This window comes from Ciconia boyciana, chromosome 5, assembly GCF_034638445.1.
Source record: "Ciconia boyciana chromosome 5, ASM3463844v1, whole genome shotgun sequence".
Taxonomy (NCBI): Eukaryota; Metazoa; Chordata; class Aves; order Ciconiiformes; family Ciconiidae; genus Ciconia; species Ciconia boyciana.
Window position 1 is genome coordinate 392,480 of NC_132938.1, and position 20,504 is coordinate 412,983.

A 20,504-nucleotide genomic window follows, 5' to 3' on the forward strand; every position below is an offset into this window, starting at 1 on the left:
AGAGTAGTAGTTAATGGCGGTTTGCCATTGTTTGTGATTCCTGTCTGGCAGCTGTAACGGAAGGAATTACCTCTTGCCAGCTCCCAAAAGGAAAGGGCGGCGGAGGCGAAGGGGGACCGACCCCTCGGGCTGCGGGCGGCCCCGTGCAGAGCCCGGGGCGAGGGTGCGGGAGGGGAATGAGACAGCCGGCGTCTGACCCATGGGTCCGTCTGTCTGCACCAGCTGCGTTTAACTTGCTGTGCTTCTCCTCTCTGTCGTCAGGCATCCGGCACCGGCACCAGGATGAGCGTGGAAGCGAGCAGCAAGCCCCTGAAGGTGGGCTCCAGAGTCGAAGTCATCGGGAAAGGGCACCGGGGTACCGTGGCTTATGTCGGTGCCACCCTCTTTGCCACGGGGAAGTGGGTCGGTGTCATCCTGGATGAAGCAAAGGGCAAGAACGACGGGACCGTGCAGGGCAGGAAATACTTCACCTGTGAGGAAAACCACGGCATCTTCGTGCGGCAGTCACAGGTACGCTTCCCTCTGCGCGTGCCCTGCGATGGGCTCTGCTTGCCGGGCTTGTCTCAGGTACGTGTGGCTCACGGTTGCTTGGTTAAATAGAGGAAAATGGCCCTTTGCACCCCGATGGGGAGAGATTAAATAAGTTTCCTTCACTCCCAGAGAGAGCGAAGTTTCTGGGACTTTCCATCTTCCATCGTGCGAGGGAACAGAACCGCTGCACAGACAGCCAGAAGCCTCGCCCGGCTGTGCTCCCGCCGGAGCTGTGCTTCGTTCCAGTCTGACACGCAGCTTCGCCGCACGTTTCCTTGAGTGTTTGGATTAGCCCAGTTTATGGGGTCATCGTGAAATATTTTCAGATTAATTGGGTGAAAAAAAGTTTGGTGAATTCCAGAGAGCGTGGAATGTTTTTATTTTTGCCTCCAAAAGGAAGAGTGAAGTCTGCCTGCTGTGTGCTGCCTCGGAGAGTTATCGGCTACGTCATCTGTAGGAGATGAAGTTTGGGACCAATATCTGGGTGTTTACCTGGAAGTGAAGTCAGAGAATTTTAATTAGATAATGTTTACCTTAAAGTATATGAAATGCGTGGCTTGGGTTTAGTTGTTGAGCTTTTGCTATTCACGTACCATAGGTAGGAACTAGGAGCTCGTTTATGTACAAACAAGTCTCTTCCATTTTAATTTCCTCTGTGTAATCTTCAAACAGCACGAGCACAGAAAAGTGACACTGTTCTTGAGTCCCACGGGTTGGTGTGCTCCAGGCACGATGTCATGGTGAGAGACATTCAGCTCCTCTCCTCCTTCCTTGGCACGAAACGACTGGTTTAAGTTCGACCTTGTAGCATCTCGGCAGCAGAGCGTGCTCCTCCCCGTGTGCGGGGTCCACAGCCCCTCCTGCTGCCCCACCGGACGGGGTGACTCGCTTCCAGGACGCTGGCAGTGGGCGACTGAGGAAGCGTGGGGGAAGCTGAACACGAAATGAGGGGTTTTAGGGTTAGGAGTCCTGGGGTGGATCCCAGCATCCCCTGTCCTGGCCATCAGAAGGGCCTTCAGGTCACGCGTGGTCAGGGGGTAACGGTTCACCGATGAGAAGTGAATGCTCCCTGCTGGCTGCTTTGCTGGGAATCACGGGCCTGGCTTCCTTGGTCCGTCGCTCAGCCTCGCCTGCCAGCTGGAAAAGTAAATCAGTAGTTTACGATTAAAAGGTTTGGTCTGCAGGACGAGGACGTGCGGCTCCCAGACCGGGCGGCTGGAGAGGAGCTCAGCACACGGTGCAGCCCATCGAGCACTTGTGAAATGCCAGTGCTGGCAGCCCGGGGGGAATACGTGAGCAGTTGCTGAGCTCCAGGCGTGGCGTGGCCCTCTGCACCCATCAGCCGTCTGGGACGTGCAGTGGTACGAGCGTGACCCGCGGTGCTGGCGTGGGCAGGTCAGCGTTTCCATTGAGTGCACCCTCAGTCAGTTTGCAGATGACACCAGGTTGTGCGGGAGTGTTGATCTGCTGGAGGGCAGGAAGCTCTGCAGAGGGACCTGGACAGGCTGGATCCATGGGCTGGGGCCAAGTGCATGGGGTTCAACAAGGCTCAGTGCCAGGTCCTGCACTTGGGCCACAGCAACCCCATGCAACGCTGCAGGCTTGGGGAAGAGTGGCTGGAAAGCCGCCCAGCACAGAAGGACCTGGGGGTGCTGGTCGACAGCCGGCTGAATATGAGCCAGCAGTGTGCCCAGGTGGCCAAGAAGGCCAATGGCATCCTGGGCTTGTATCAGGAACAGTGTGGCCAGCAGGACTAGGGCAGTGATCGTGCCCCTGTACTCGGCACTGGTGAGGCCGCACCTCGAATGCTGTGTTCAGTGTTGGGCCCCTCACCACAAGAGAGACCTTGAGGGGCTGGAGCGTGTCCAGAGAAGGGCAACGGAGCTGGGGAAGGGTCTGGAGCACAAGGCTGATGGGGAGCGGCTGAGGGACCTGGGGTTGTTCAGCCTGGAGAGAAGGAGGCTGAGGGGAGACCTCATCGCTCTCTACAACTGCCTGACAGGAGGGTGTAGAGAGGTGGGGTCGGTCTCTTCTCCCAGGTCACAAGTGATAGGACGAGAGGAAACGGCCTCAAGTTGCGCCAGGGGAGGTTTAGGGTGGATATTGGGAAATTTTACTTCACCGAAAGGGTTATCAAGCACTGGACCAGGCTGCCCAGGGAAGGGGTTGAGTCCCCATCCCTGGAGGTATTTAAAAGACGTTTGGATGAGGTGCTGAGGGACATGGTGTAGTGGTGGACTTGGTGGTGTTAGGTTTACGGTTGGACTGGATGATCTTAAAGGTCTTTTCCAACCCAAACGATGCTGTGATTCTGTGATCTCATCTGCTGGCGATGGCAGGGTGGTGGTGGAAAGGTTCCTGTGTATGGCTTTGCACGGGGGTGTCTGTGGGTCAGACAGAAGGGTGCTCTGTAGTGTCTTCTCCTGGGACCCAAAACCTGCTGGGTTGCAGGAGCGGGCCCGAGGGAGCGGCGTGCAGGAGCGCTGAGGCTCGCTCCAGGGTCCGACAGCCGCCTCTCGCTGCGCTTCCCCTTTCTCGCTTTGGTTTTGGAACGGTTGGGGTCTTTGTCTCGCATGTCCCCGGCTGAGGAGCACACGGTTTGCTTAAAAATAAGCTGCTTTTCCATGGCGACGGTAAGTAGTTTGTCTCTGCCCGCTCTCTCCTGCGAAAGAGCAAATCCCTGGTGTGCGCGTGCGGAGAAGATGCACCAGCGCTGGTAGCGCTGACCGTCCCTCTGAATCTGCGATGCGTGGAAGGGTGAACCTGGTGAGGGCAGGGAGCGCAGTCTTTGAGGAGCGCATCCAGCATGGATTGCAAATCGCAGCAATGCCCGTGCCTGCCTCGTGCAGCAGCCGCCGAACGGGCGCAGGGCCACGGCTCTGTGCTCTCCAGCCTTTTTCTCCAGCTCTTGCTGCGGAGCACAGCTTCCCAGGGCCGGCCAGCACGTAGCGAGTCAGCCTGCACCGGCCAGCACGCCAGCAGAGGTGGCGGAGGAAGCTGCCCGGGGTGTGGGCGGCCGGTCACCTAAGTGACCATTATGGTTAGGGCATTAATTTTTCAAGAACCGGGTTTAAGATATAAAAGGAAAATGGCAGGATTGCCTTTCAGCAGAGTTAACGCTCTGCTTGTGCTCTCTGCTGTAAATCTGTCTGCTGCTTCCTCCCGTATGTCGTTTCTCTGTCTCCCCAGCACTGCGTACCTGTGGTTACGTACGGTGTCAGACCACTGAATGTCAATAATAAATCATTTTTTTGGGGGAGGAAAAGATTTGTGAATGAGGAATGTTTTTCTCATTGCTTATGAAGCAGATCATCTGCATCAATACAAGCACATCTTGTTAAACGCTTGTAAAGTGTTTTTAAGAATTTCCAAGGTTAAGTAACTTCTTCTTCTCCCCTGCACTTAAAGATATATCTCGAAAAATGAGCACCAGTAATACCAGCATCAGTAAAGCCTAGCAGTATTCTTAGTCTTTCAATTTATTGTGGGATTTCAGCTTTAAAAATGTACCGATGTGAAAATTTCAAAGATTTTAGGTAAATTTTTTTTCTATTTCATGCAATCGTCAAAGTAGATCCCGCACAGGGATTTGATGCTGTGCTTTAGCTATCACAAAGTGCTCGTCTCCTGGGGAAGGATGAAGCCCATGCGGTGCATCTGCTCCAGACCGCTCGGGTCGTGGCAGCGGCAGCGGAGGTGTGCGTCCCAGCAATGCCTTGCCTTGCTCAAAGGGAAGGAGAGAGCCAAAAGAACTGAAATAATCAGCAAACCCTTTCTCACCGCTGCGCCCGTGCTTGAAGCAGCATCCCTGGGGAGCAGGGTGGGTATCTCTAGCTGAGAGTCGGCAGAGAGCTTCGGGGTGGAGGCTCTGTGGTAGCTCTAGGGACGTTAACATGTCCCGGCGGAGCTGCCGTCCCGTAGCCATGTCACGCTGTCCCCTCAGTGTCCTGGGCCCCCGCCCGCAGCCTCCTGGGTGTCCTGGCCAGCAGGAGGGGAGGGAAGGTGGCCGCGGGGAGCTTGGAGCTCGGCAGAGCTGAGATGGAGGCACTCACCGCCACGGGCTGCGGGACTGAGCCCCGGGGTGTTTCGGCTCGCCGTGCCGAGGGCGGGTGCCAGGGAGGGGCTGTTGTCTCTCTGCTTCTGACTGTCCCCTCCCTGCTTTTTTTCCACTTGGCGGGGGCCTGGAGCACTGTTTCGGGCAGCTGTGTCAACACGGACGGGCATTTCCGACCAAGTGTTTGCTCGTTATCTTCTGGCAACCTTAACATTTTGCCTGCCTGGGACTTGTATTTGGGCTAGTCATTTTGCACATGAGTATTCTTTTATGGTGCGTGGAAACATTATCACTGATTTTGACATCGAGTGGAGCTGCTTTTCTGCTCCTGCTTGGCAGAGGAGCTCATCGGCTCGAATCTGCTGCTGCAGCACAGCACGTACCTGGTTGCACTTCTCCAGCCTAACCCAAAAGCAAGCCCGGTGCTGGTTCCTGCCACCTTCTTGTTGTTGGCCATCTCCCGGCAAGTCTGGTGTTGCCACCTGGGTTGTACCTGGTGGGGAACCCCAAGAGCCCTCAAAATCCCACCCATGGTTTGGATGAGCTCCTGTGCGTGGCCTGGCGCAGCAGGTCCCCCGGGATCCCCTTTCCGTAGTCCTGGGGTCTGGTTTTGTCGTGCTGCTGGGGTTAGGGGAAAGTTGTGAAAATCGGTGCGTTGCCGAGTCACTCCGGAGAGCGGGTGTGCCTGCCTGGGACCGGTGCCCGCTTTCAGCGTGATCCCAGGGGCACTCGCCTTGTCCTCACTTTTAAAGCCGTGGCTTGAGTATTCTCAGCATTGCTGCAGTTGTCACGATCTCTGTGGCATAGTTTTGCTCAGTCTCCTTGCTTCTTTTAATTTAAGAGTATGGTCCTGGTGCTTGGGCATCTTCCCAAAATGGAAGCTGTGGCTGACAGGTTTACAGATTATTTTTATTTTTAAACTGAACTCCCAGGCTTAAGGTTTTCATGGAACGGATCAGGTAAATACCTGTCAGGAACGATTCAGGCAGTGCTGATCTTTTAAGGTGAAGGGATGGTTCTCAAGAAGTGATCTAATCCTTCCCAGCATTGTTTTCTCTATTTATCAGGCAAAAATGTGTGCAAAAATAGTTAACAAGGAGATAGCCCTAAACCTTCAACCCTCAGATAGCTTAACACGGCTCCAACCTGGAAGCATTCCTGTCTGTGCCTCCTGCGGTTCCCTAGAGAGCCGGGCAGCTTTCAGATTAAAAAGCCAAAACAACCCCGCTCTGTCGGCTGTGTTGCGTTCCGAGCCACTGGAGTTCTCGTTTCAGAGAAAGGCAGTTTTCCTTATGAAGAGAAAGAAGACTTTTAAAATAATTTTTGCTACGACAACACTCAAAAAAATAAAAATTGAGCTTTCTGTCAAGTGTCAGTAACTTAAAATAACTGTCAGGCCAAGGTTCGTGAACTGGTTGCTGTGTAGAGTGATCGTGGAACTGTTAAAGATGTTCCGGGCTGTCGAATCCTGAGTTTTGACTTTATTCCTTATGTGAATATTCTTTATTCCCTATGTGAATAAAGAATACCTTGCTGTTTTCAGGAAGTCTGTGGAAGGAGGATGGTCGGGTAGCTGGGCTTGAATGACTACATTAAAAATCTGTACCAAAAAAATGCAGTCTGCACCGGTTAAATCTGCTACCAAAATGGACCTGTCTTCTGAGCACATTCTGCTTATGCGTTTGGTGGGGGTTTTTTTCTTTCTTTTTTTTTTTTTCTTTTTTGTGACAATAGTTGTTATTCTTTTTCCAGATCCAGGTCTTTGAAGATGGAGCTGATACAACGTCCCCAGAAACACCAGAATCTGCTGCCTTGAAAGTCCCCAAAAGAGGTACGGCTGCTCTGTTTTGCCTCAAAACCTCGTCTCTCCCTCGGTCTGGACCAGGCGAGGTTCCACTGCCAGACAGGCACCGGGGGTCCCCGCGCCGGGGAGGTGGGCGCTGGCTGCCGAGGGGCGATAGCAGGTATGCCGGGGCTCTGTCCTGGGCTCGGGTACGCGCTCACCTCCCCTGGCTCATCCCCCTCTCCCGGTGTCCTCTCTGCAAGGTCCGGCGTAGTCTTTGGGGATCGCAGAAGGAAGCACCGCATGCAAAAGTTGCTGCAGGCAGTTCTGTCCTTTCCATGAAAGTCTGTCTGGCGGGAAGCAAGAGGGAAATCCTTCTCCATGTGGAAGGAAGACTTGAACCGCTCTGACGCTGTGAAATTGCAGCTTGCAGGTCACTAGCTGCTCGAGGCCGTGCCTCGTTCCCGCCGCTCTGGCAGTGAACGCGTTCCGCTCGGCGTTGAGCATTCCTTCCCCTTTTCCCCTTGTCAGGCCGCTCTGCAATAGCTCGCTTTGTTTGGTACCTTGTGGGTTGCTCTTTTTTCCTTCTGACAGGCTTGCCTCCCTTGGAGGTCTGTTTTTGTGGAGTAATTATGTAGCAGTACATTGGGGATCCTAGGAGCTTGCGGAAAAAGCTCTGATAGCTTCCTGTCCTGGACGGTCTGTCGGCGATGTGTGCCAAGCTGGGGATTTCTTGTGTGTGAAGCGTTCTTTGAACACATGCTTAACGGTTCAGAACAGGGTTGGGGTTTTTGTTGTTGTTTTTTCCCCTCTCCCGGCCAGTAGAAATTAAAATTCCTCTTTATTTGGCAAAATGAAATCAACCCTTCAGCCGCATAAAACGTGCCCGAAGGCATCAGAGGGGGGTGATGATTAGCCAGAGAAGTGGGGTGTTCCCATGAGACGTTAATTTTGTTGGTCCCATGAGTGGAAGGGAAATTTGAATTGGCATTCACGTCCCTTGGCGTGCTGCCTTCACCTTCTGCAGGGAGCTCCAGGCTCCAACAGCTCGCTGCCGCTGCGGGGAGCTTGGGTTTGGTACGGCCCAGCCACTTGAATTCCCCTCGGCCTTGCATCCTCTGATTAGCATGTGCAGCTGCACAGGGAAGCGTTTGAAGCAAGCCAGTTTTAATTTAGGGGTGGGGTTTAATGCAAAAAAATGGAAACTTTTCTGCTTAGTATACTAGGGCGAGCGTTGTTTTTCCCAGAGTGCTCGAAAGCCCAGCCTTTCGCGTGCAGCTTCAGCCTGTTCTCTGTATGTGCTTGATATTAATAGTAAATGAAAATATTCCTTAATGTTTATATGATCTTTTCACTCTCTCTCAATTCAGACTTCCCAGCTGAAAATTCCCTTTTCCTTGGTACAATTCCGTACCCGTTTAGGATAAGGTGCTTGTGTGGAGCCGTGCAAGCGTTTTTTCCCTGCTGCTCCTGTAGGTCTGGGCTTTTGGAACGTGTGTGGGTGGCCATCGCCCCTTTGAGCGCCCAACCTGCGCAAGAGCCACAAGGCTTCCGGCGCTGGGAGTCTGCTGTCGCTTTTCTCATCCCTCGGTTATTAGGAGCTAGGGAGAAAAGACAAGTGCTCTTTGGACCCTCGCTTAATGTCCTGAGAGTTCAGTGGCAGCTGATGCTTCCTTGAGCAGGCAGACGGGAACGCAGAGAGCAGAAATGCATTAACGACGTGGCCACGGGGAACCTTGGGAGAAGCGACAAGCCAAACCTCCGGGTTTAGCGTGGCTCTTCGGCAAAGGTTACTGCCTTTTAATTTCACTACAGCTGTGTGTGTCCGTACGAGGAGTGTTCAAATCCTGTGCCATCTCCCCTCTCATTATCTGGAAGTCTTCCCAAGGCTCTGGTCTCCGTGTCTACTGCAGAGTCGTCTCTGGTTCTTCTAAAACCTTTGGGGCGACCCGCAGTGACTGCAGCATCCGGAGGTGCGTGGCTGCTTACTCACAGCACACCGCTGTGGTATTTTCAGCACTGCCTCTCCTTTCTCAGTGCACTCTGAGGTTTGTTGTTGCTGCCCAGCAGCGTTCACTGAACTTCTGCGGTGACGCTCTGGCCCCTCCAGCCGCTGGTTCTTCCACTCAAGTACAGAAATGAATAAAACACCAGCAGTTCAGGTTCCCCCTCCGGGTGTGCAGCCGCAGCATTGCTTCCTCTGCCCCTTGCCGCTCACAGCCCGTTTCAGGGCAGGAGCCCGCGAACGCCACGCAGGAGGGGAAACGGGCGCGTTTAGCTCCGGTTTGGGGGTTGCAGGACGGGTGTCACCAGCGTTTCCCGCTGCTGTCTGCACGCTGGCCTCGAGTACCGTGGGGTGACACTGGTACCGTGGGAGGGGGCATTGCCCGCGGGGGTGGGACGCACACACGAGCTGGAGTCAGTCGTTGAGGGTTGAACCGGTGAGCGAAGGGGCCGTGCCAGAGCAGCGCTGGGTCGGGACGCGCAGCAGCGGCACGGCGGGTGGACGCTGGCCAGGTCCAGGGGGGCCAGCCCCCTCGGGGTGCCGCAGCGGGAGAGGGAGCCCAGGCCGGCCGGCCGGCGTTGGCCGCGGTGGGGATGCGGGCGCTGGGATGTGGCTGCTGCCAGGGAGTTTCCATGGAAACGGCAGCGCCGGTGCTGCAGTCTGACTGCGGTGGGCGATGCAGAGGTTGCTCGTCCCGTAGATCAGCACCTTCCTCTGCCAGCCTAGCAGAGGTGTGAGGAGCGCAGCGGAGGCGGCTCCTATCTTTTATTTATGAGATGCTTCTGCAGCATTTACTGTCGGGGTGGGAATATTAAACCCGGGTGGAATTGCAGCTGGGAGAGGAGGGGGGCAGGCAGCCCCCGCGGCTGTGAGCTGCTCGTGGACCCACCAGACATCCAGGAACGGAGCAAAGGCTGTAACTTGGCCGAACCCGCAGTGGTCACCTGCATCTCTGATGCACGTAAGCCAGGATCATGCAATCTGGTTCCTCCACGCTCATGTTCACGGCACTCGCTGTGCTGTCCAGCTGTGCGCACCGATAACCCAGACAACAAGGGAGGAATCCTGAATTTGGGGGAGGCGGGTTTGCTCGAGCACCGGGGTTTAGGCCGGTGCTGGCACCTGATGTCCTGCCGTAACGGCCAGGCTCTGTAACGGGGCGCTTCGTCCGTCCTCTGTTGGGATGATGAAGTGGGAGCAGCTCGTAGCACCCCCCCCCGAGTTCAGCGACCGGGGGAAGGCCCCCGGCTGAACTGTCGGCAGATGTTCCTGGTGGCTGCCCGCGTGCAGGAGGTTTGCTCTCCGAGAAGTGGAAGGACCTGTCTGCTGAGCTTGGGACCCGTCAGGGCTGCGGGCCTGGGGCTGTGGATGCCCCCCTCGGGGAGCTTTCCTGGGCTGAGGTGGAGAGTAGAGGGAGCAGAGCTGCAGCCGGTCAGTTTGGGAACGTTTCTGAGTGGTCTCTTGTACGTCTGCCTCGTGCGTGTTCAGATTCCTGACCGCATACGGACCGGGATGGAAACCTTTTGTTTTGCTGCCTGACGTAAGTGGTCTCTGGACCTGTATTTCTGTTGATATGCACATTAGATTCTCATTTGGAATCCAGCTGATTAGGTGTGGTCGTATGGACCGCTTGACTGCCCTGGGTTTCCGACAGAGAGCGTGCTCTGAAGGTGGCTGTCGGTTCTCAGACTTGCAGTAATTAAACTCAAGACAAGCAGCGTGGCCTGACCCAGTTCTGACGCGTGTGTCTGCGTGTTTGGCTTTCTCGGACTGTGCCAGCGGGCCCAATAAGGGAGTCGCTGTTCCTCCAAGCCCGTACCCCATTGTCCCACCGTTTCCTGGTGTATCCAGAGCTGTGCGGTCTCTGCTTCACGCCCACGTCCCTAAGAACACGCGTAAAGGGTCCTTCCGCTGTGCCTCGGCGCTTGCTGGGCTGCAGAGACTCTTGGTATGCGGGCCAGGCCGGAGGCGTCCTTTGGGCCAAAGCTCATGGTTCTGTTTCTGTTTTTTCTTTACAGATTCCGCGGACGCCGCCAAAGCCAGCAAACTGGTGAGTGCCGAGCCCGTGACTCTGCGGGCTGCTGAAACAAATCCCCTTTGCAGCGTGTGATTAGTGGAAGAGGCTGACTTGCACATGCCACTCTTGCTTTTTCTTCATTAACTTTTATCACCTCTCTAAAAGCTCCATTTTTTCAGCCCTGCAGGAAAAGCGCCTGGAGACACCCACACACACACAAAACCCACGGAAAGGACAGAGTTTTGCCAGCCTGTCTCTCATTTAGTCCTTTTCAGTTCTGTGCTCTATAATAAAAATACCCGTGGTAAAGTGCATTTCTTCTGAAACCCATGGGAAACAAGGCCGTATAAAAAGTAATTTTCCACTAATGACCAGAAACCAGTAAGTTACTGCGGAATAACCCCCCAGCACAGTTTCCTGTATTGCACGTTTTATCTAAGTTCAATCAATATTGCAGCGTTCACGCCCTGCGTGCCTCTTGGCTGTGTTCCTTTAAATAACGACCCTTACATCCTGCAGGAAGGGTGTACTCCTCCGGGTATTTGAAATTAGCTTTCTCTGGCTTATACGTACGGCTTACAGAGAAACGGTGTACACTTCTGAGTATCTCTATCCAGGAATCTCAGTGACTCTTGAGGCATAAATGGGTACATGTTGTATCCAGAGGTGATGGGTATTTCCCAAGTAACAGCAAATTGGAGCAGGTACCTATCCTCAAATGCTTCTGACCCCCAGACAAGCACAATTAAATAAGTACTTAAGGTCAAAACCACAAAAATGGCCGTGCATGTACGTGGATACTGAGGAGCCTGTGGTGGTGCCGGGCGACAGAGTGAGTTCGCTTTGTGTGTGCTTTGGGATAGAAGCTGGATGTTTCTTGGGGACAGGCTGGTCCATCTTGCGCGTAGGCAGCTGCGGGAAACAAAACAGCTTATCCGGAGATAAGGGGCTCCTCCACGTTGCCCTCTTGTCTGCGTGACACCTGCGTTCTGCGTCAGGGCAGCTCGCGAGCCCAGTCTCGTGCTTTGAAGTTTCAGCTAATTACCAGGAGTGGGAAGACGTTTCCCCACCTCGATGCAGAGCCACGCGCTGGGTCCTGGTCAGCCCGTGCCGCGTCGGGGTCTGGCCGCAGCTGGACGTGGGCGATGGACCAGCACCTTGAGGTGCTCCGGGGGCTACCCGGGCTCAGATGCCCGGGAGGTTGTGCCTCGTCGAGCTGACTGCCAGAGTAGAGGGCGGAGAAGAAACCCCCCATCTCGTATCACAGGGATTTGGAGGATTTTGCAGGGATTGCCTTTTTCTGCTGAGTGGGGCATGACTTACCTACCAGCGTGTCTGCTCTCATTGGCCTTTTCCATTGCAGGGCCCCTGGCACCAGTGGCATCTTTTCCTCTTGTGTTCTCTGCCTGCGGTGCATAACATTTAGTCTCCTGGTTTAATTACACGCTGGAATTAAAACACGAGTTGCTAGGTGAAACTGAACAGTTTCACCAGACCAGCCCGCCCTTCCTCAAAATAAAGGCTGCAAAAGGGAGTCGTGAAGCGTTGGAAGAAAACTTTTAAAATTGTTTCATTTGTAATGAAAGATAAATATAATATTTATGAAATGAAAAAGATCTTAGCATTCGTGAAATCAGGATGCCAAAGTAGTAATCGTTCTTTAAATTCTTTATGCTGCTCACATCCCGAGAAGGTTGCAGGGAAGGAGATGAACCAAAAGGGTTTGCACCCAGCACGTTTAAGAAACCCCAGATTAAATACCTAATGGTACCTTCAGTCTGTAAGCATCACATTTTTTTTTTTCTGCATAAGAAATTGAGAATTTGGTGCTGGCCACTGCTGGAAGCAAAACGTTTTGGTAGATGGAGCTCAGGGCTGCTCTGGGCTGGGGATGCTGCTGCTTGACGTGCTGCTGCGCTGCGGGGCATTCGGTCTGGTTTGTCATTACGGAAAATGCTAGAGTTCAAAATTAACATCCTGCCTCCTTTCAAATACTGTCCGTGGTGTGGCGGGCTCCCGAAGGTAGCCGGAGTGACGCCACTGTGATGGGCATATGCAGATTTGTCTTCCGCCTTGCGTGTTAGTGACAGGCGAATTCGGGCTTTGCTGTTTGCCTGCCTGGATGACACAGCTCCTCCCTGGAGCTGCTGCATAGAAACATGGAAATTAGGTGCCGGAAAAGTGCTCTGAGCCACTTGCCCAGTGTTTCAGCCCAAACGGGTATCTCTGTTGGGCATGCGGCTCGCAGGCTGGCTGCCTGTCGAGCGCGGGGCCCGCAGGGCGGGTTGGGGTTAGTCCTGCAGGGTATGTGCTGACACCGCGAAGGGTCCCGGTTGCCTGCGCGCAAGCCTGATCAAACGCGGAGGAGTCTGGCTTCGAGCCAGCCTAAAGCACCCTGCAGGAGGGAACAAAAGCAACTGCTGCCTCTTGAGGCGCTGCCGGTGCCTCCGAGAGGCGGAGGGCCTCGTTCCTTCCCGAGGGGCCGCAGGGGTGGGGGGCAAACCAACACCCCTCGTGCAAAGCCCGAGCTCTAGGGCCAGCGTTCTCCAGCATCGCTTCTTGTCCGACCTATTAAAGGGTGCTGAGGTTATCTGCTGAAGGTGATGTGGAAGTGGTTTGCAGTCCAAGCAGCGAGAGTCTAGGGAGGTTAGCGTGAGGAACTGCGGGGGGAATCCTGTCTTGTGGTGGGCGAACCCCTCTGTGTGCAGGCTGCGGCGTTAGCGGAGCCTGAGCAATCGGGAGTGGAGAACTTCACGGCAGCGTGGCAGCAGCCCGTCCCTTCCCCAGAGGGGCTACCTCCTGCCCCTCGAAAACCGTCCAAGCTCCCCAGACCCCGAGGTGGCTGCAGGAGAACACCGCCGTTGGTTGCGGTCCTCTCGATCCTTTTTTCTTTATCCATACGTGTCTTGGCTTCACTATACAGTGACCATTGTCACAGTTTGTCTAAGGAAGAGCTGCTATTTTCTGAGAGTAAAACCTCTGCCGTGCAGTATTTTGGGTGATTCCCATCCTGAATGCCTGCTTAACACTGCTGCAAAAGGTGTGTTTTCTGTGCTACCGCATCGTGTTCTCTGAAACCAGAAAACCAGCCAAGAACTCTTGATTCCTGAGACGCCCCTGAAGGCCAGCTCTGCAGCCGCAGCCGGGTGGGAGGCTGTGGGCACTGCAGTGTGGGAGCTCGGCTTTCTGGAGGCTGCTGCGGCTCACGGGCGGGCTGCCGTGTTCTGGGTGCAAATCCCACAGAAATGGGAGTGCCTCTCATTTCGCTGGCCCTTCCCTAGCCGCTGTTGGCTGACGTGTCGCTCGCTCCTGTTCCCACTTCTGCCCAGGAGGGCAGGGTATCAAGCTGGGGGCCTCCGAGGCAGGACCTGTCAGCTCTGCGTTTGCAGCTTCCGAGAGAGGTGTCTGAGAGGAACGAGGAAAGTCGGAAAGGGCTTTGCTGGGAGGTGGGCTGGCTGGAGAGCCGATGAGGCTGGCCTGCGCGGCCGCGGAGTCCCATGGATATGAAAACGACAAATGCTTTGCAAGAAGGTGTCGAGGTACCACCGGCTCACCCTGGGCTCTCCTGCTCTCCTAGCGTTGCCCCACAGCCCACCTACGCTAGGGCAAATTGCTGCCCAAAGCACCCGAGAGCCCATCCCTTCCCGGGTGCTACCGGCAGGTCTCGAAGCAGGCGCGGGGAGCACGCTCCAGCCCCGACCGCCGCGCTGCTTCGAGACCATCATCCCTGGTGCCTTCTCCCCCTTCCTCCCGCATCCTGGGAGACCCTGGCATTGAAACCCCAGCTCCTTCACGGCTGGACCCGAGAGGCTGTTACCTCTGCTCCACCGGGCTGTGGCATCGGGACTTCGGAAAATGAGGAAAAGAGCTGCTTTCCCGTGGGTGGAGGGGGCCCCGAGTGGCAAGAAACTGGAGAAAATTTCCAGCACGCTTTGGATAAAATGCAATTTCTTCCCAGCACGCTTGCATAAACTCCCTGCCGCCACGAAAAATCATCCTTAGGGCAGCAGCTGATGCAGGGCTTTGCCTTGGTGTGATCAAGAATTGCGTTTTAAAAGCAAAACATCATGTTACTGTAAGTCGTGAGCGGTCTTTGTGACCTGAGGCATGGTGGAAGTGCACCTACAAGAAATGTGGAAAAAAACCCCAACAGTTGGGTACAGCAGCTTCTTCCCTTCGCAGTGCCTGATCCAAGGCGGGTCAGCGTGGGAAGCGAGCGGTATTTGTGGGAGCTGGATTTGGGGTGGGATCTCTCCTCCCCAGGGATTCCAGTTTCAGTCAGCTAAGCACATTGGTTAACTCTTCTTTGCAAGCGCTCACGGCTACCATTGAGCGAATTTATTTTCCTTTGAATACGTCCTGGCACCTCAAAAGGTTCTGTGCTGGGGGAGTGGAAGGTGGATCAGTGACACTGGAGTGAAGCTTGTAGATGGGAGGGCTGAAAACAAGCTCTGTTGTCTGCTTTCCTCTCTTACGCCATCTTGCATTTGTTTAAATTTACCTGAACGTATTTTCCTTTCTGACTGTAGGTATTTTTGCAGCCCAGTGACTTCACTGGGACATGTTCTCTTCCATGAGTAGCTAGCTCTGAAACTTGCCGCGGTTGAACAGAAAGGAGGTCGCTTCTTATCACCACTGTCGATGTGATGTGAGCTCTAACTTTGTACCTTTTTATTCCCTCTTCATGCAGCGTGGAGTGAAACCTAAAAAGGTGGTGCTTTTTTGACAATTAATCTGTGTCTTGCCGAGTCTGCTGGCCGCATGAAAGGCCCTCCAGTGCATCCCAGTTCATTGTCACTCATTGCTGCTGTGCCTCCATCGTACCGTTGCATGTTTGCTCATTGCATGTGCTCCCCTTCGCCAGCCCCCGGCTTGCTCAGAGGACGGGAGGTAAATGCCGCAAAAGCGAATGCTTCCGAGCCAGACCACAGCGTGGTGGAGCGAGTTTGCCTTGTGGTACCGCTGCCCTGCCGCTGCTCGAGGGAGGCACGGAGGCTGGCAGCCCGGCTTTTTGCTTTGTGCTCAGTCGGGAGATTTTCTGCTCTTCCAGTTAACCACAGTCGGGTTTTCAAGTCAGCGCCGGGTGCCGGTTACTGTGTTACCCGCGGGCTGTGCCCAGCGTCGCTCCCGGCACGCCTGCGCAGGGTTTTTACATCAACTGACTGTAAGTCTTGGACACCAGAGAGCCAGCAGACATATTGCTGCTTCCACCTGAAGGACGGACTGGCACACCTCAGCCTGGCTTTCGCCGCCTTCTGCCTTCTCTTCCCCTTAACTAACGTGTTAATATAGTGTACGTTCCCCGACCTGTGGGTGTTGGAAGTACCAGCTACATGCCAAGTGCTTTATGTGCTGTGGGAAGCGTAAGCTGTGCTCTCTCGCGCTTACTGTCTGATGCGCAAACATTTAAAACTCTCTCTGTGTTTCGGTAACCCGGTGTGTTATCACGGGGCCGTTCCGCGGCCCGTTATTGACCCATATAGAGCAGTTCTCTATCAATACAAGGTAATGCTACAGAAAGGATTTCTCGTGAGCGGTTTTAATCTGTAGCTGAGCAGTGGTAAAACAAGGAGCCGCTGCAGCAAAAGAACAAACCCCAAGAGTTTGAAAAAGAGAAACACGCTTTGGTGACTTGGAGGCAAGTCGCTGTTTTGCTTACATGAGGTACTTGTCCTCTCCTTGGGCTACAGCTTCCCATGCTTCTCCCAAGGTGAGAACACCCCACAACCGCCTCGTTCATTGCACTTATCAAAGCCACAAATCTGTTATATCGCTTATCACCAAAATGAACTAAAACTACAAAGGTCTTGGCAAGGAATCAGGATTTCCTGGAGGCTGTTTGGGGAATGTTTTTTTGCCATGGAAATCTTGCCAAGAGAAAAGCAAATCCGGCCACTCGAGACTCGGAACAGGCACAGCACGAGCACTAGAGAGAAAGTGATGTGGTACCTGCTGAGTCCCTGGCGTACGCGATGCCGGTCGGGGGTATCTTCGATGCATCTTTTGTTTCCAGCCACTTTCTTTGCCATTTTTGGGTGGAGAGATGATCCAAACAGCAGCATTTGTCCACGGAAGGTCCACAGGCGAGGAGCAGGGCAGAAGCATAAGGAGAAGCTGCCGAGCCGCTGTAGAGGGATGGCGGGGAACAGTATCACCGGGTGCCCCTCTCTCCTCACCCCCTCCATGCCCCCCTCGTCCGAGGTCTCTGTACGGGCGTGCATGCATGCATCTGCCCCGCGTCTGGGTCCTGCGAGCTCTCACGGCTGCTGTTCTGCGTGCAGCTCTGACTTGCACCCAGCTGTTTGTTCTGGCTCTGTTACGTTGATGGGAAGAACTTCTAGTTTTGAACGTGGCGTTTCTTTGCTCTCCCGGCCCCGTTCCCCGTGGTTTCCAGGCGGTCAGGTTGGTTGCAGGTTGCCGTACGTACGCTGCCGTCTGCTCAGAGCTTTAGCTGTGCGTCGCTTTTAAGGGCAGCGGTTGTCTGATGATAGCTGTCCAGAGAACCCTTCCTGACTGGTGGGGGGTGGAGACGGGCTCAGACAAGTGTGTCACAACTCTTCTCGGAGGGACAAGCCGGTGCCACGTTTTCGGTGATGTCACCTCAGAATTTAACTTTTTTGGCCTTTAATAAACTCTCCTCCTCCTCCTTTACAGCTCTTGACCTTGCACAAACGTGTGAAAATTGCAGTCCGGTTGGTATGATCACAAAATAACTAACATGATTAGCAGATAAATCCTTATTCATGAGATTAAGGTGGCTCTTTGCATGTTAAATATAGACTTTAAGCGTATTAAAAGCTGCTGCTTGCTGCTTTTTTGTGCCAGGTGGTCCTTATCCTCCCAGCTATTGTCCCCCTCCCTTTGCCTTGGGTTTGCTACTCTCCTGGAGCTGGTCGGGAGCAGGGGAGTGGGGCCTCTTGCCGTTGAGGTCGTGGCTGCTCTGGCCTTTGCCGTTGGTCGCAGGGAGCGTGCTGTTGGCAGGGGCGGCAGCCGCGCTGGAGGGACCCCGGCCGTGCCGTCTCTGGGGCTGCACGAAGCCGGGAGGTCCTTCCCGTCAGCAGCGGCGTGGGGTGTCGGGGCGTCCTCGTTCCTCGCGCGGGCATCCGCCACGCGTGCCTTGCTCGGGCTCTCTGCGGGGTGCCGGGGGCTGCTCGGGAGCTGGTGGTCCGGGCTGTCCCCTGGCACGCAGGGAGCTGCTGGCCGGTCTCGGGAGGGGTTGCCGGCCCCTGCCTGGGCCAGGCTGCCGGTACACTGGGTGGGGTGGGAAGAACACCAGAGGTCTGTTTAAAAAGCAGTAAGGGGGTGTTTCTCTCCTAACGTTTGGAGTGAAATGGGTTCTGTGCTCCTTTAACTCCTCTGTGCTACCTGGGTCGTCGTTTCTCCGACCCCGTGGTCAGCAAACCCGTCTCCTCTCTTGAAGTGCCCGGGATTACACTGGGTCACACAGCGTCACCTTCCAGCGAGACAGAGGGGCCGGGTCCGCTGCCCAGGGCTGCGGTGGGAGCTGCCTCCCCGGGCTGCGCACGGGCGGAGAGGGGACTTTGTCACCCCGTGAGTGACGAAGCTGTGTTGCTCGCGCCCCAGGATGCTGGGGCTGGTAAGGCCTTTCAGGGATGCAGAGAAAGGCTGGACGGGTTCTCCAGAGTTCAACCTTGAGAAATACAAAGCGCACACGAGTTATATTTGGCTTGAGCAGTCCCTGAGCTGCGGGTGTTTGGAGCCTGGGAGAGCGGCCGGAGCAGAGTGTTCCTCGGGTCTCCTTCCCGGGCATCCCGCTCTGCCCTGCAGCCGTACCTGCACGCCCGCGGTCCCGGTGCAGGCTGCAGCCTCGGCCCACGTGCGGCGGCTCCGGCTGGCTGCTTGTTTGTGCCGGGGCTGCCAGCTCAGCACCGGGGTCCTGCGGCTGTGGGGTGGGAGCGGGGGTCCGGAGGCCCCTTCAGCTGGTCCGTGTTAATGCACGGCTGGTGGGACGACGGTGGAGAGCCGGCTTCCTTCTACCTGAAACACGCCGCTGGATTCCCTGTTTCGTGGCTGTGGGCTCTGCCTCGCTGGTGGGGACGTGGCGGGTAGGATGCCAGTGTCTGAACACGCTCTGCCTTATCGGCGGGTCGCGTCTGGTCCGTCTGCTTTACCTGGCCTAGTCCCACCTTGTCTGTCTGATGTAGCTGTGCCAGCTGCCTGGCTCGGCACCGGCACAGTTCGGGCGGTTGCTCCCCAGGTCCTGGTCCCGGTGGGCAGCATCGTCCTGCCCCGATGGTGCGGTGGTGGTTGAGTTGTGCAGAGCTCCGGCTGGAAGGGGACGGGCCCCGCAGACGTGGCTGCAGCTCGCAGGTGAAACGGGCTCCTCTGCGGTGCCCGGCTGTATCCGGAGACCCTCAGAGACTCCGCGCACGGAGAGTCCCAGGTCAGCCGAAGCAGGGAGCGAGCTCTTAACTGGTGGCTGGTGGGAGGCTGGTCCCGCAGACGGTTTGCTGGCTGCGTTTGCAGCGAGCTGCAAGCGTGAGTGACAGTGAGCCCTTCTCCAGAGTGGGAATGCGTGTCCACCACCGTCCCCCTACGCCTGAGCTGCGTGACCTTGATGATAACTCTCTTTTCCAAGGGTGCTGTCTCTCACCACAGCTCACCTACCCTGTGACAGCACGAGCTAAAGCCAGTTTGGTGCCTGGTGGTTCCCCCCCCCAACGGCTTGGCTTTTTCCCAGCTCCAGTAACATTCCCGTTCCTTGCATCATCCCAGCTGGCATTGCGTGTGCCGGAGCTGGATCTCCAGTGTTTTGTTTTGAGCTCTGTAAGGAGCACGGCTTCATCTCCCTCTCTGTCGAGCACTTGATCTGGCTCTGATCCTCTCGTGTCCTCCCGTTTGTCGTCGTGCCCGTCGTTAGCCTGTCTCCGTGCGGGGAGCAGATGGCCTCTTTCAGCCTGATGAGGGCACGGAGCGATCTGGTTCCAGATGGTTTCTTTTTAAAGAAGAGGGGCCAACCCAAGCCCTACTAATCCTTTAAAGGAAAGAGTAATCTGATTATCTCATAGAACGTGCCTCACCTCTGAACTGCCGACAGCACATCCTACAAAAGGGTCTGAATGAACCCGTGCATGGATTTTTACAGGGCTGGTATTCCTCTTGGCCGGCTGACAAACTGTCGTGGCAGGTCTTCGTGCCTCTGAGGGACGTTCACGGGAACTTGCGGCAAGGTCCGTGCGGCAGAGTGGCGGCTACGCTGCTGTTAGTCGAGGAAGGGCCGGCAGCCTCCGAGCTGTGAGCGCCGCGCTGAGCAGCATCTGGCGCCGCAAGCTGGCGGTGCCACGCAAATGAGCCGGAGTTAACCCTGGCAGCATCACGGGCTGCTCCTGCCGCGAACCGAGACAAGATGTGGCAATCTTCTTACCTGTGTTGGTGCTAAAAGCTCCTCGTTACTTCGCGTGGCTTTAAGATAAATAACCTCTCTTACATATCGCTGAACGAGTTTAAAGGACAGCTCTAACGCATCCGAAACCTGTTTTTTCCCTCGTGAAACGGCATTTTCTCATCTGCTGCTTCTGCTTAAGAGGGCAGCTCCGGAAGGTGTGTGGCCAGCCCCATGTTGGTGTTTATCGAATCCTGGATGCGGAAAGAATTTATATATTCTAGATTTAGAAAACCGAGCTGTGCATTAGGAGAGGAGTTGGTTCATAAGAGCAGCTACTGCCCTGCCCCCCTCGCTGCGACATCCTTAATTCTCTTAACTGAATGTTAAATCTGTGTAAGCTTTCATGTGACTCCTTCAGCAATATATATGGCACTTTGTTCGCTAAGGGGCTTACAGCCACGGATCAAGGTTGCTTTTGTCTGAGAATACTTAATACGAATGTGGGCCTTTTGCCTGCTGAGTTTGGGTAGTGGCTGGCTGAAGTTGCGCAGTGGAGGAAAGCCTCGGTCCTCCGGGCCGAGCCGGGGCTGGAGAGAGCTCTGCTGGAGCTTCGGAATGCCTGCAGGTGACTTAAAAGCCGCCACCGTTATCAAATCAGCTCTTGATGCGAAACAGACTTCACTGTGACATGCTCAAACTAATGAAACTCGGTGGTTCTTCGTTAACATATGCTGTTAGTGCTTTTAAAAATGCCACTGGGAAACCCTT

General features: G+C 55.1%; 1 protein-coding gene and 1 long non-coding RNA gene across 13 annotated transcripts in view; one reads left to right on the forward strand and one right to left on the reverse strand.

The window, feature by feature from the left end:
• LOC140651552 (uncharacterized) overlaps nt 1-18,966 on the reverse strand; it is a 39,477-nt gene extending 20,511 nt beyond the window's left edge. For all 4 annotated transcript variants that reach the window (XR_012042438.1, XR_012042439.1, XR_012042437.1 and 1 more), the window contains exons 1-3: nt 16,340-18,966; nt 1,125-1,668; nt 71-1,023 (exon numbers count right to left, since the gene is read on the reverse strand). This is a non-coding gene — a long non-coding RNA (uncharacterized lncRNA). The remainder of the gene's footprint in view (nt 1-70; nt 1,024-1,124; nt 1,669-16,339) is intronic.
• The window catches only part of DCTN1 (dynactin subunit 1), a 63,215-nt gene continuing 42,993 nt past the window's right edge, over nt 283-20,504 (forward strand). For all 9 annotated transcript variants that reach the window (XR_012042434.1, XR_012042435.1, XM_072861105.1 and 6 more), the window contains exons 1-3: nt 283-510; nt 6,338-6,416; nt 10,392-10,423. Coding sequence is in view for 7 of the 9 variants with exons in the window: in XM_072861105.1 (XP_072717206.1) it covers nt 283-510; nt 6,338-6,416; nt 10,392-10,423 (339 nt within the window). In the remaining 2 variants the exon portion in view is untranslated. The remainder of the gene's footprint in view (nt 511-6,337; nt 6,417-10,391; nt 10,424-20,504) is intronic.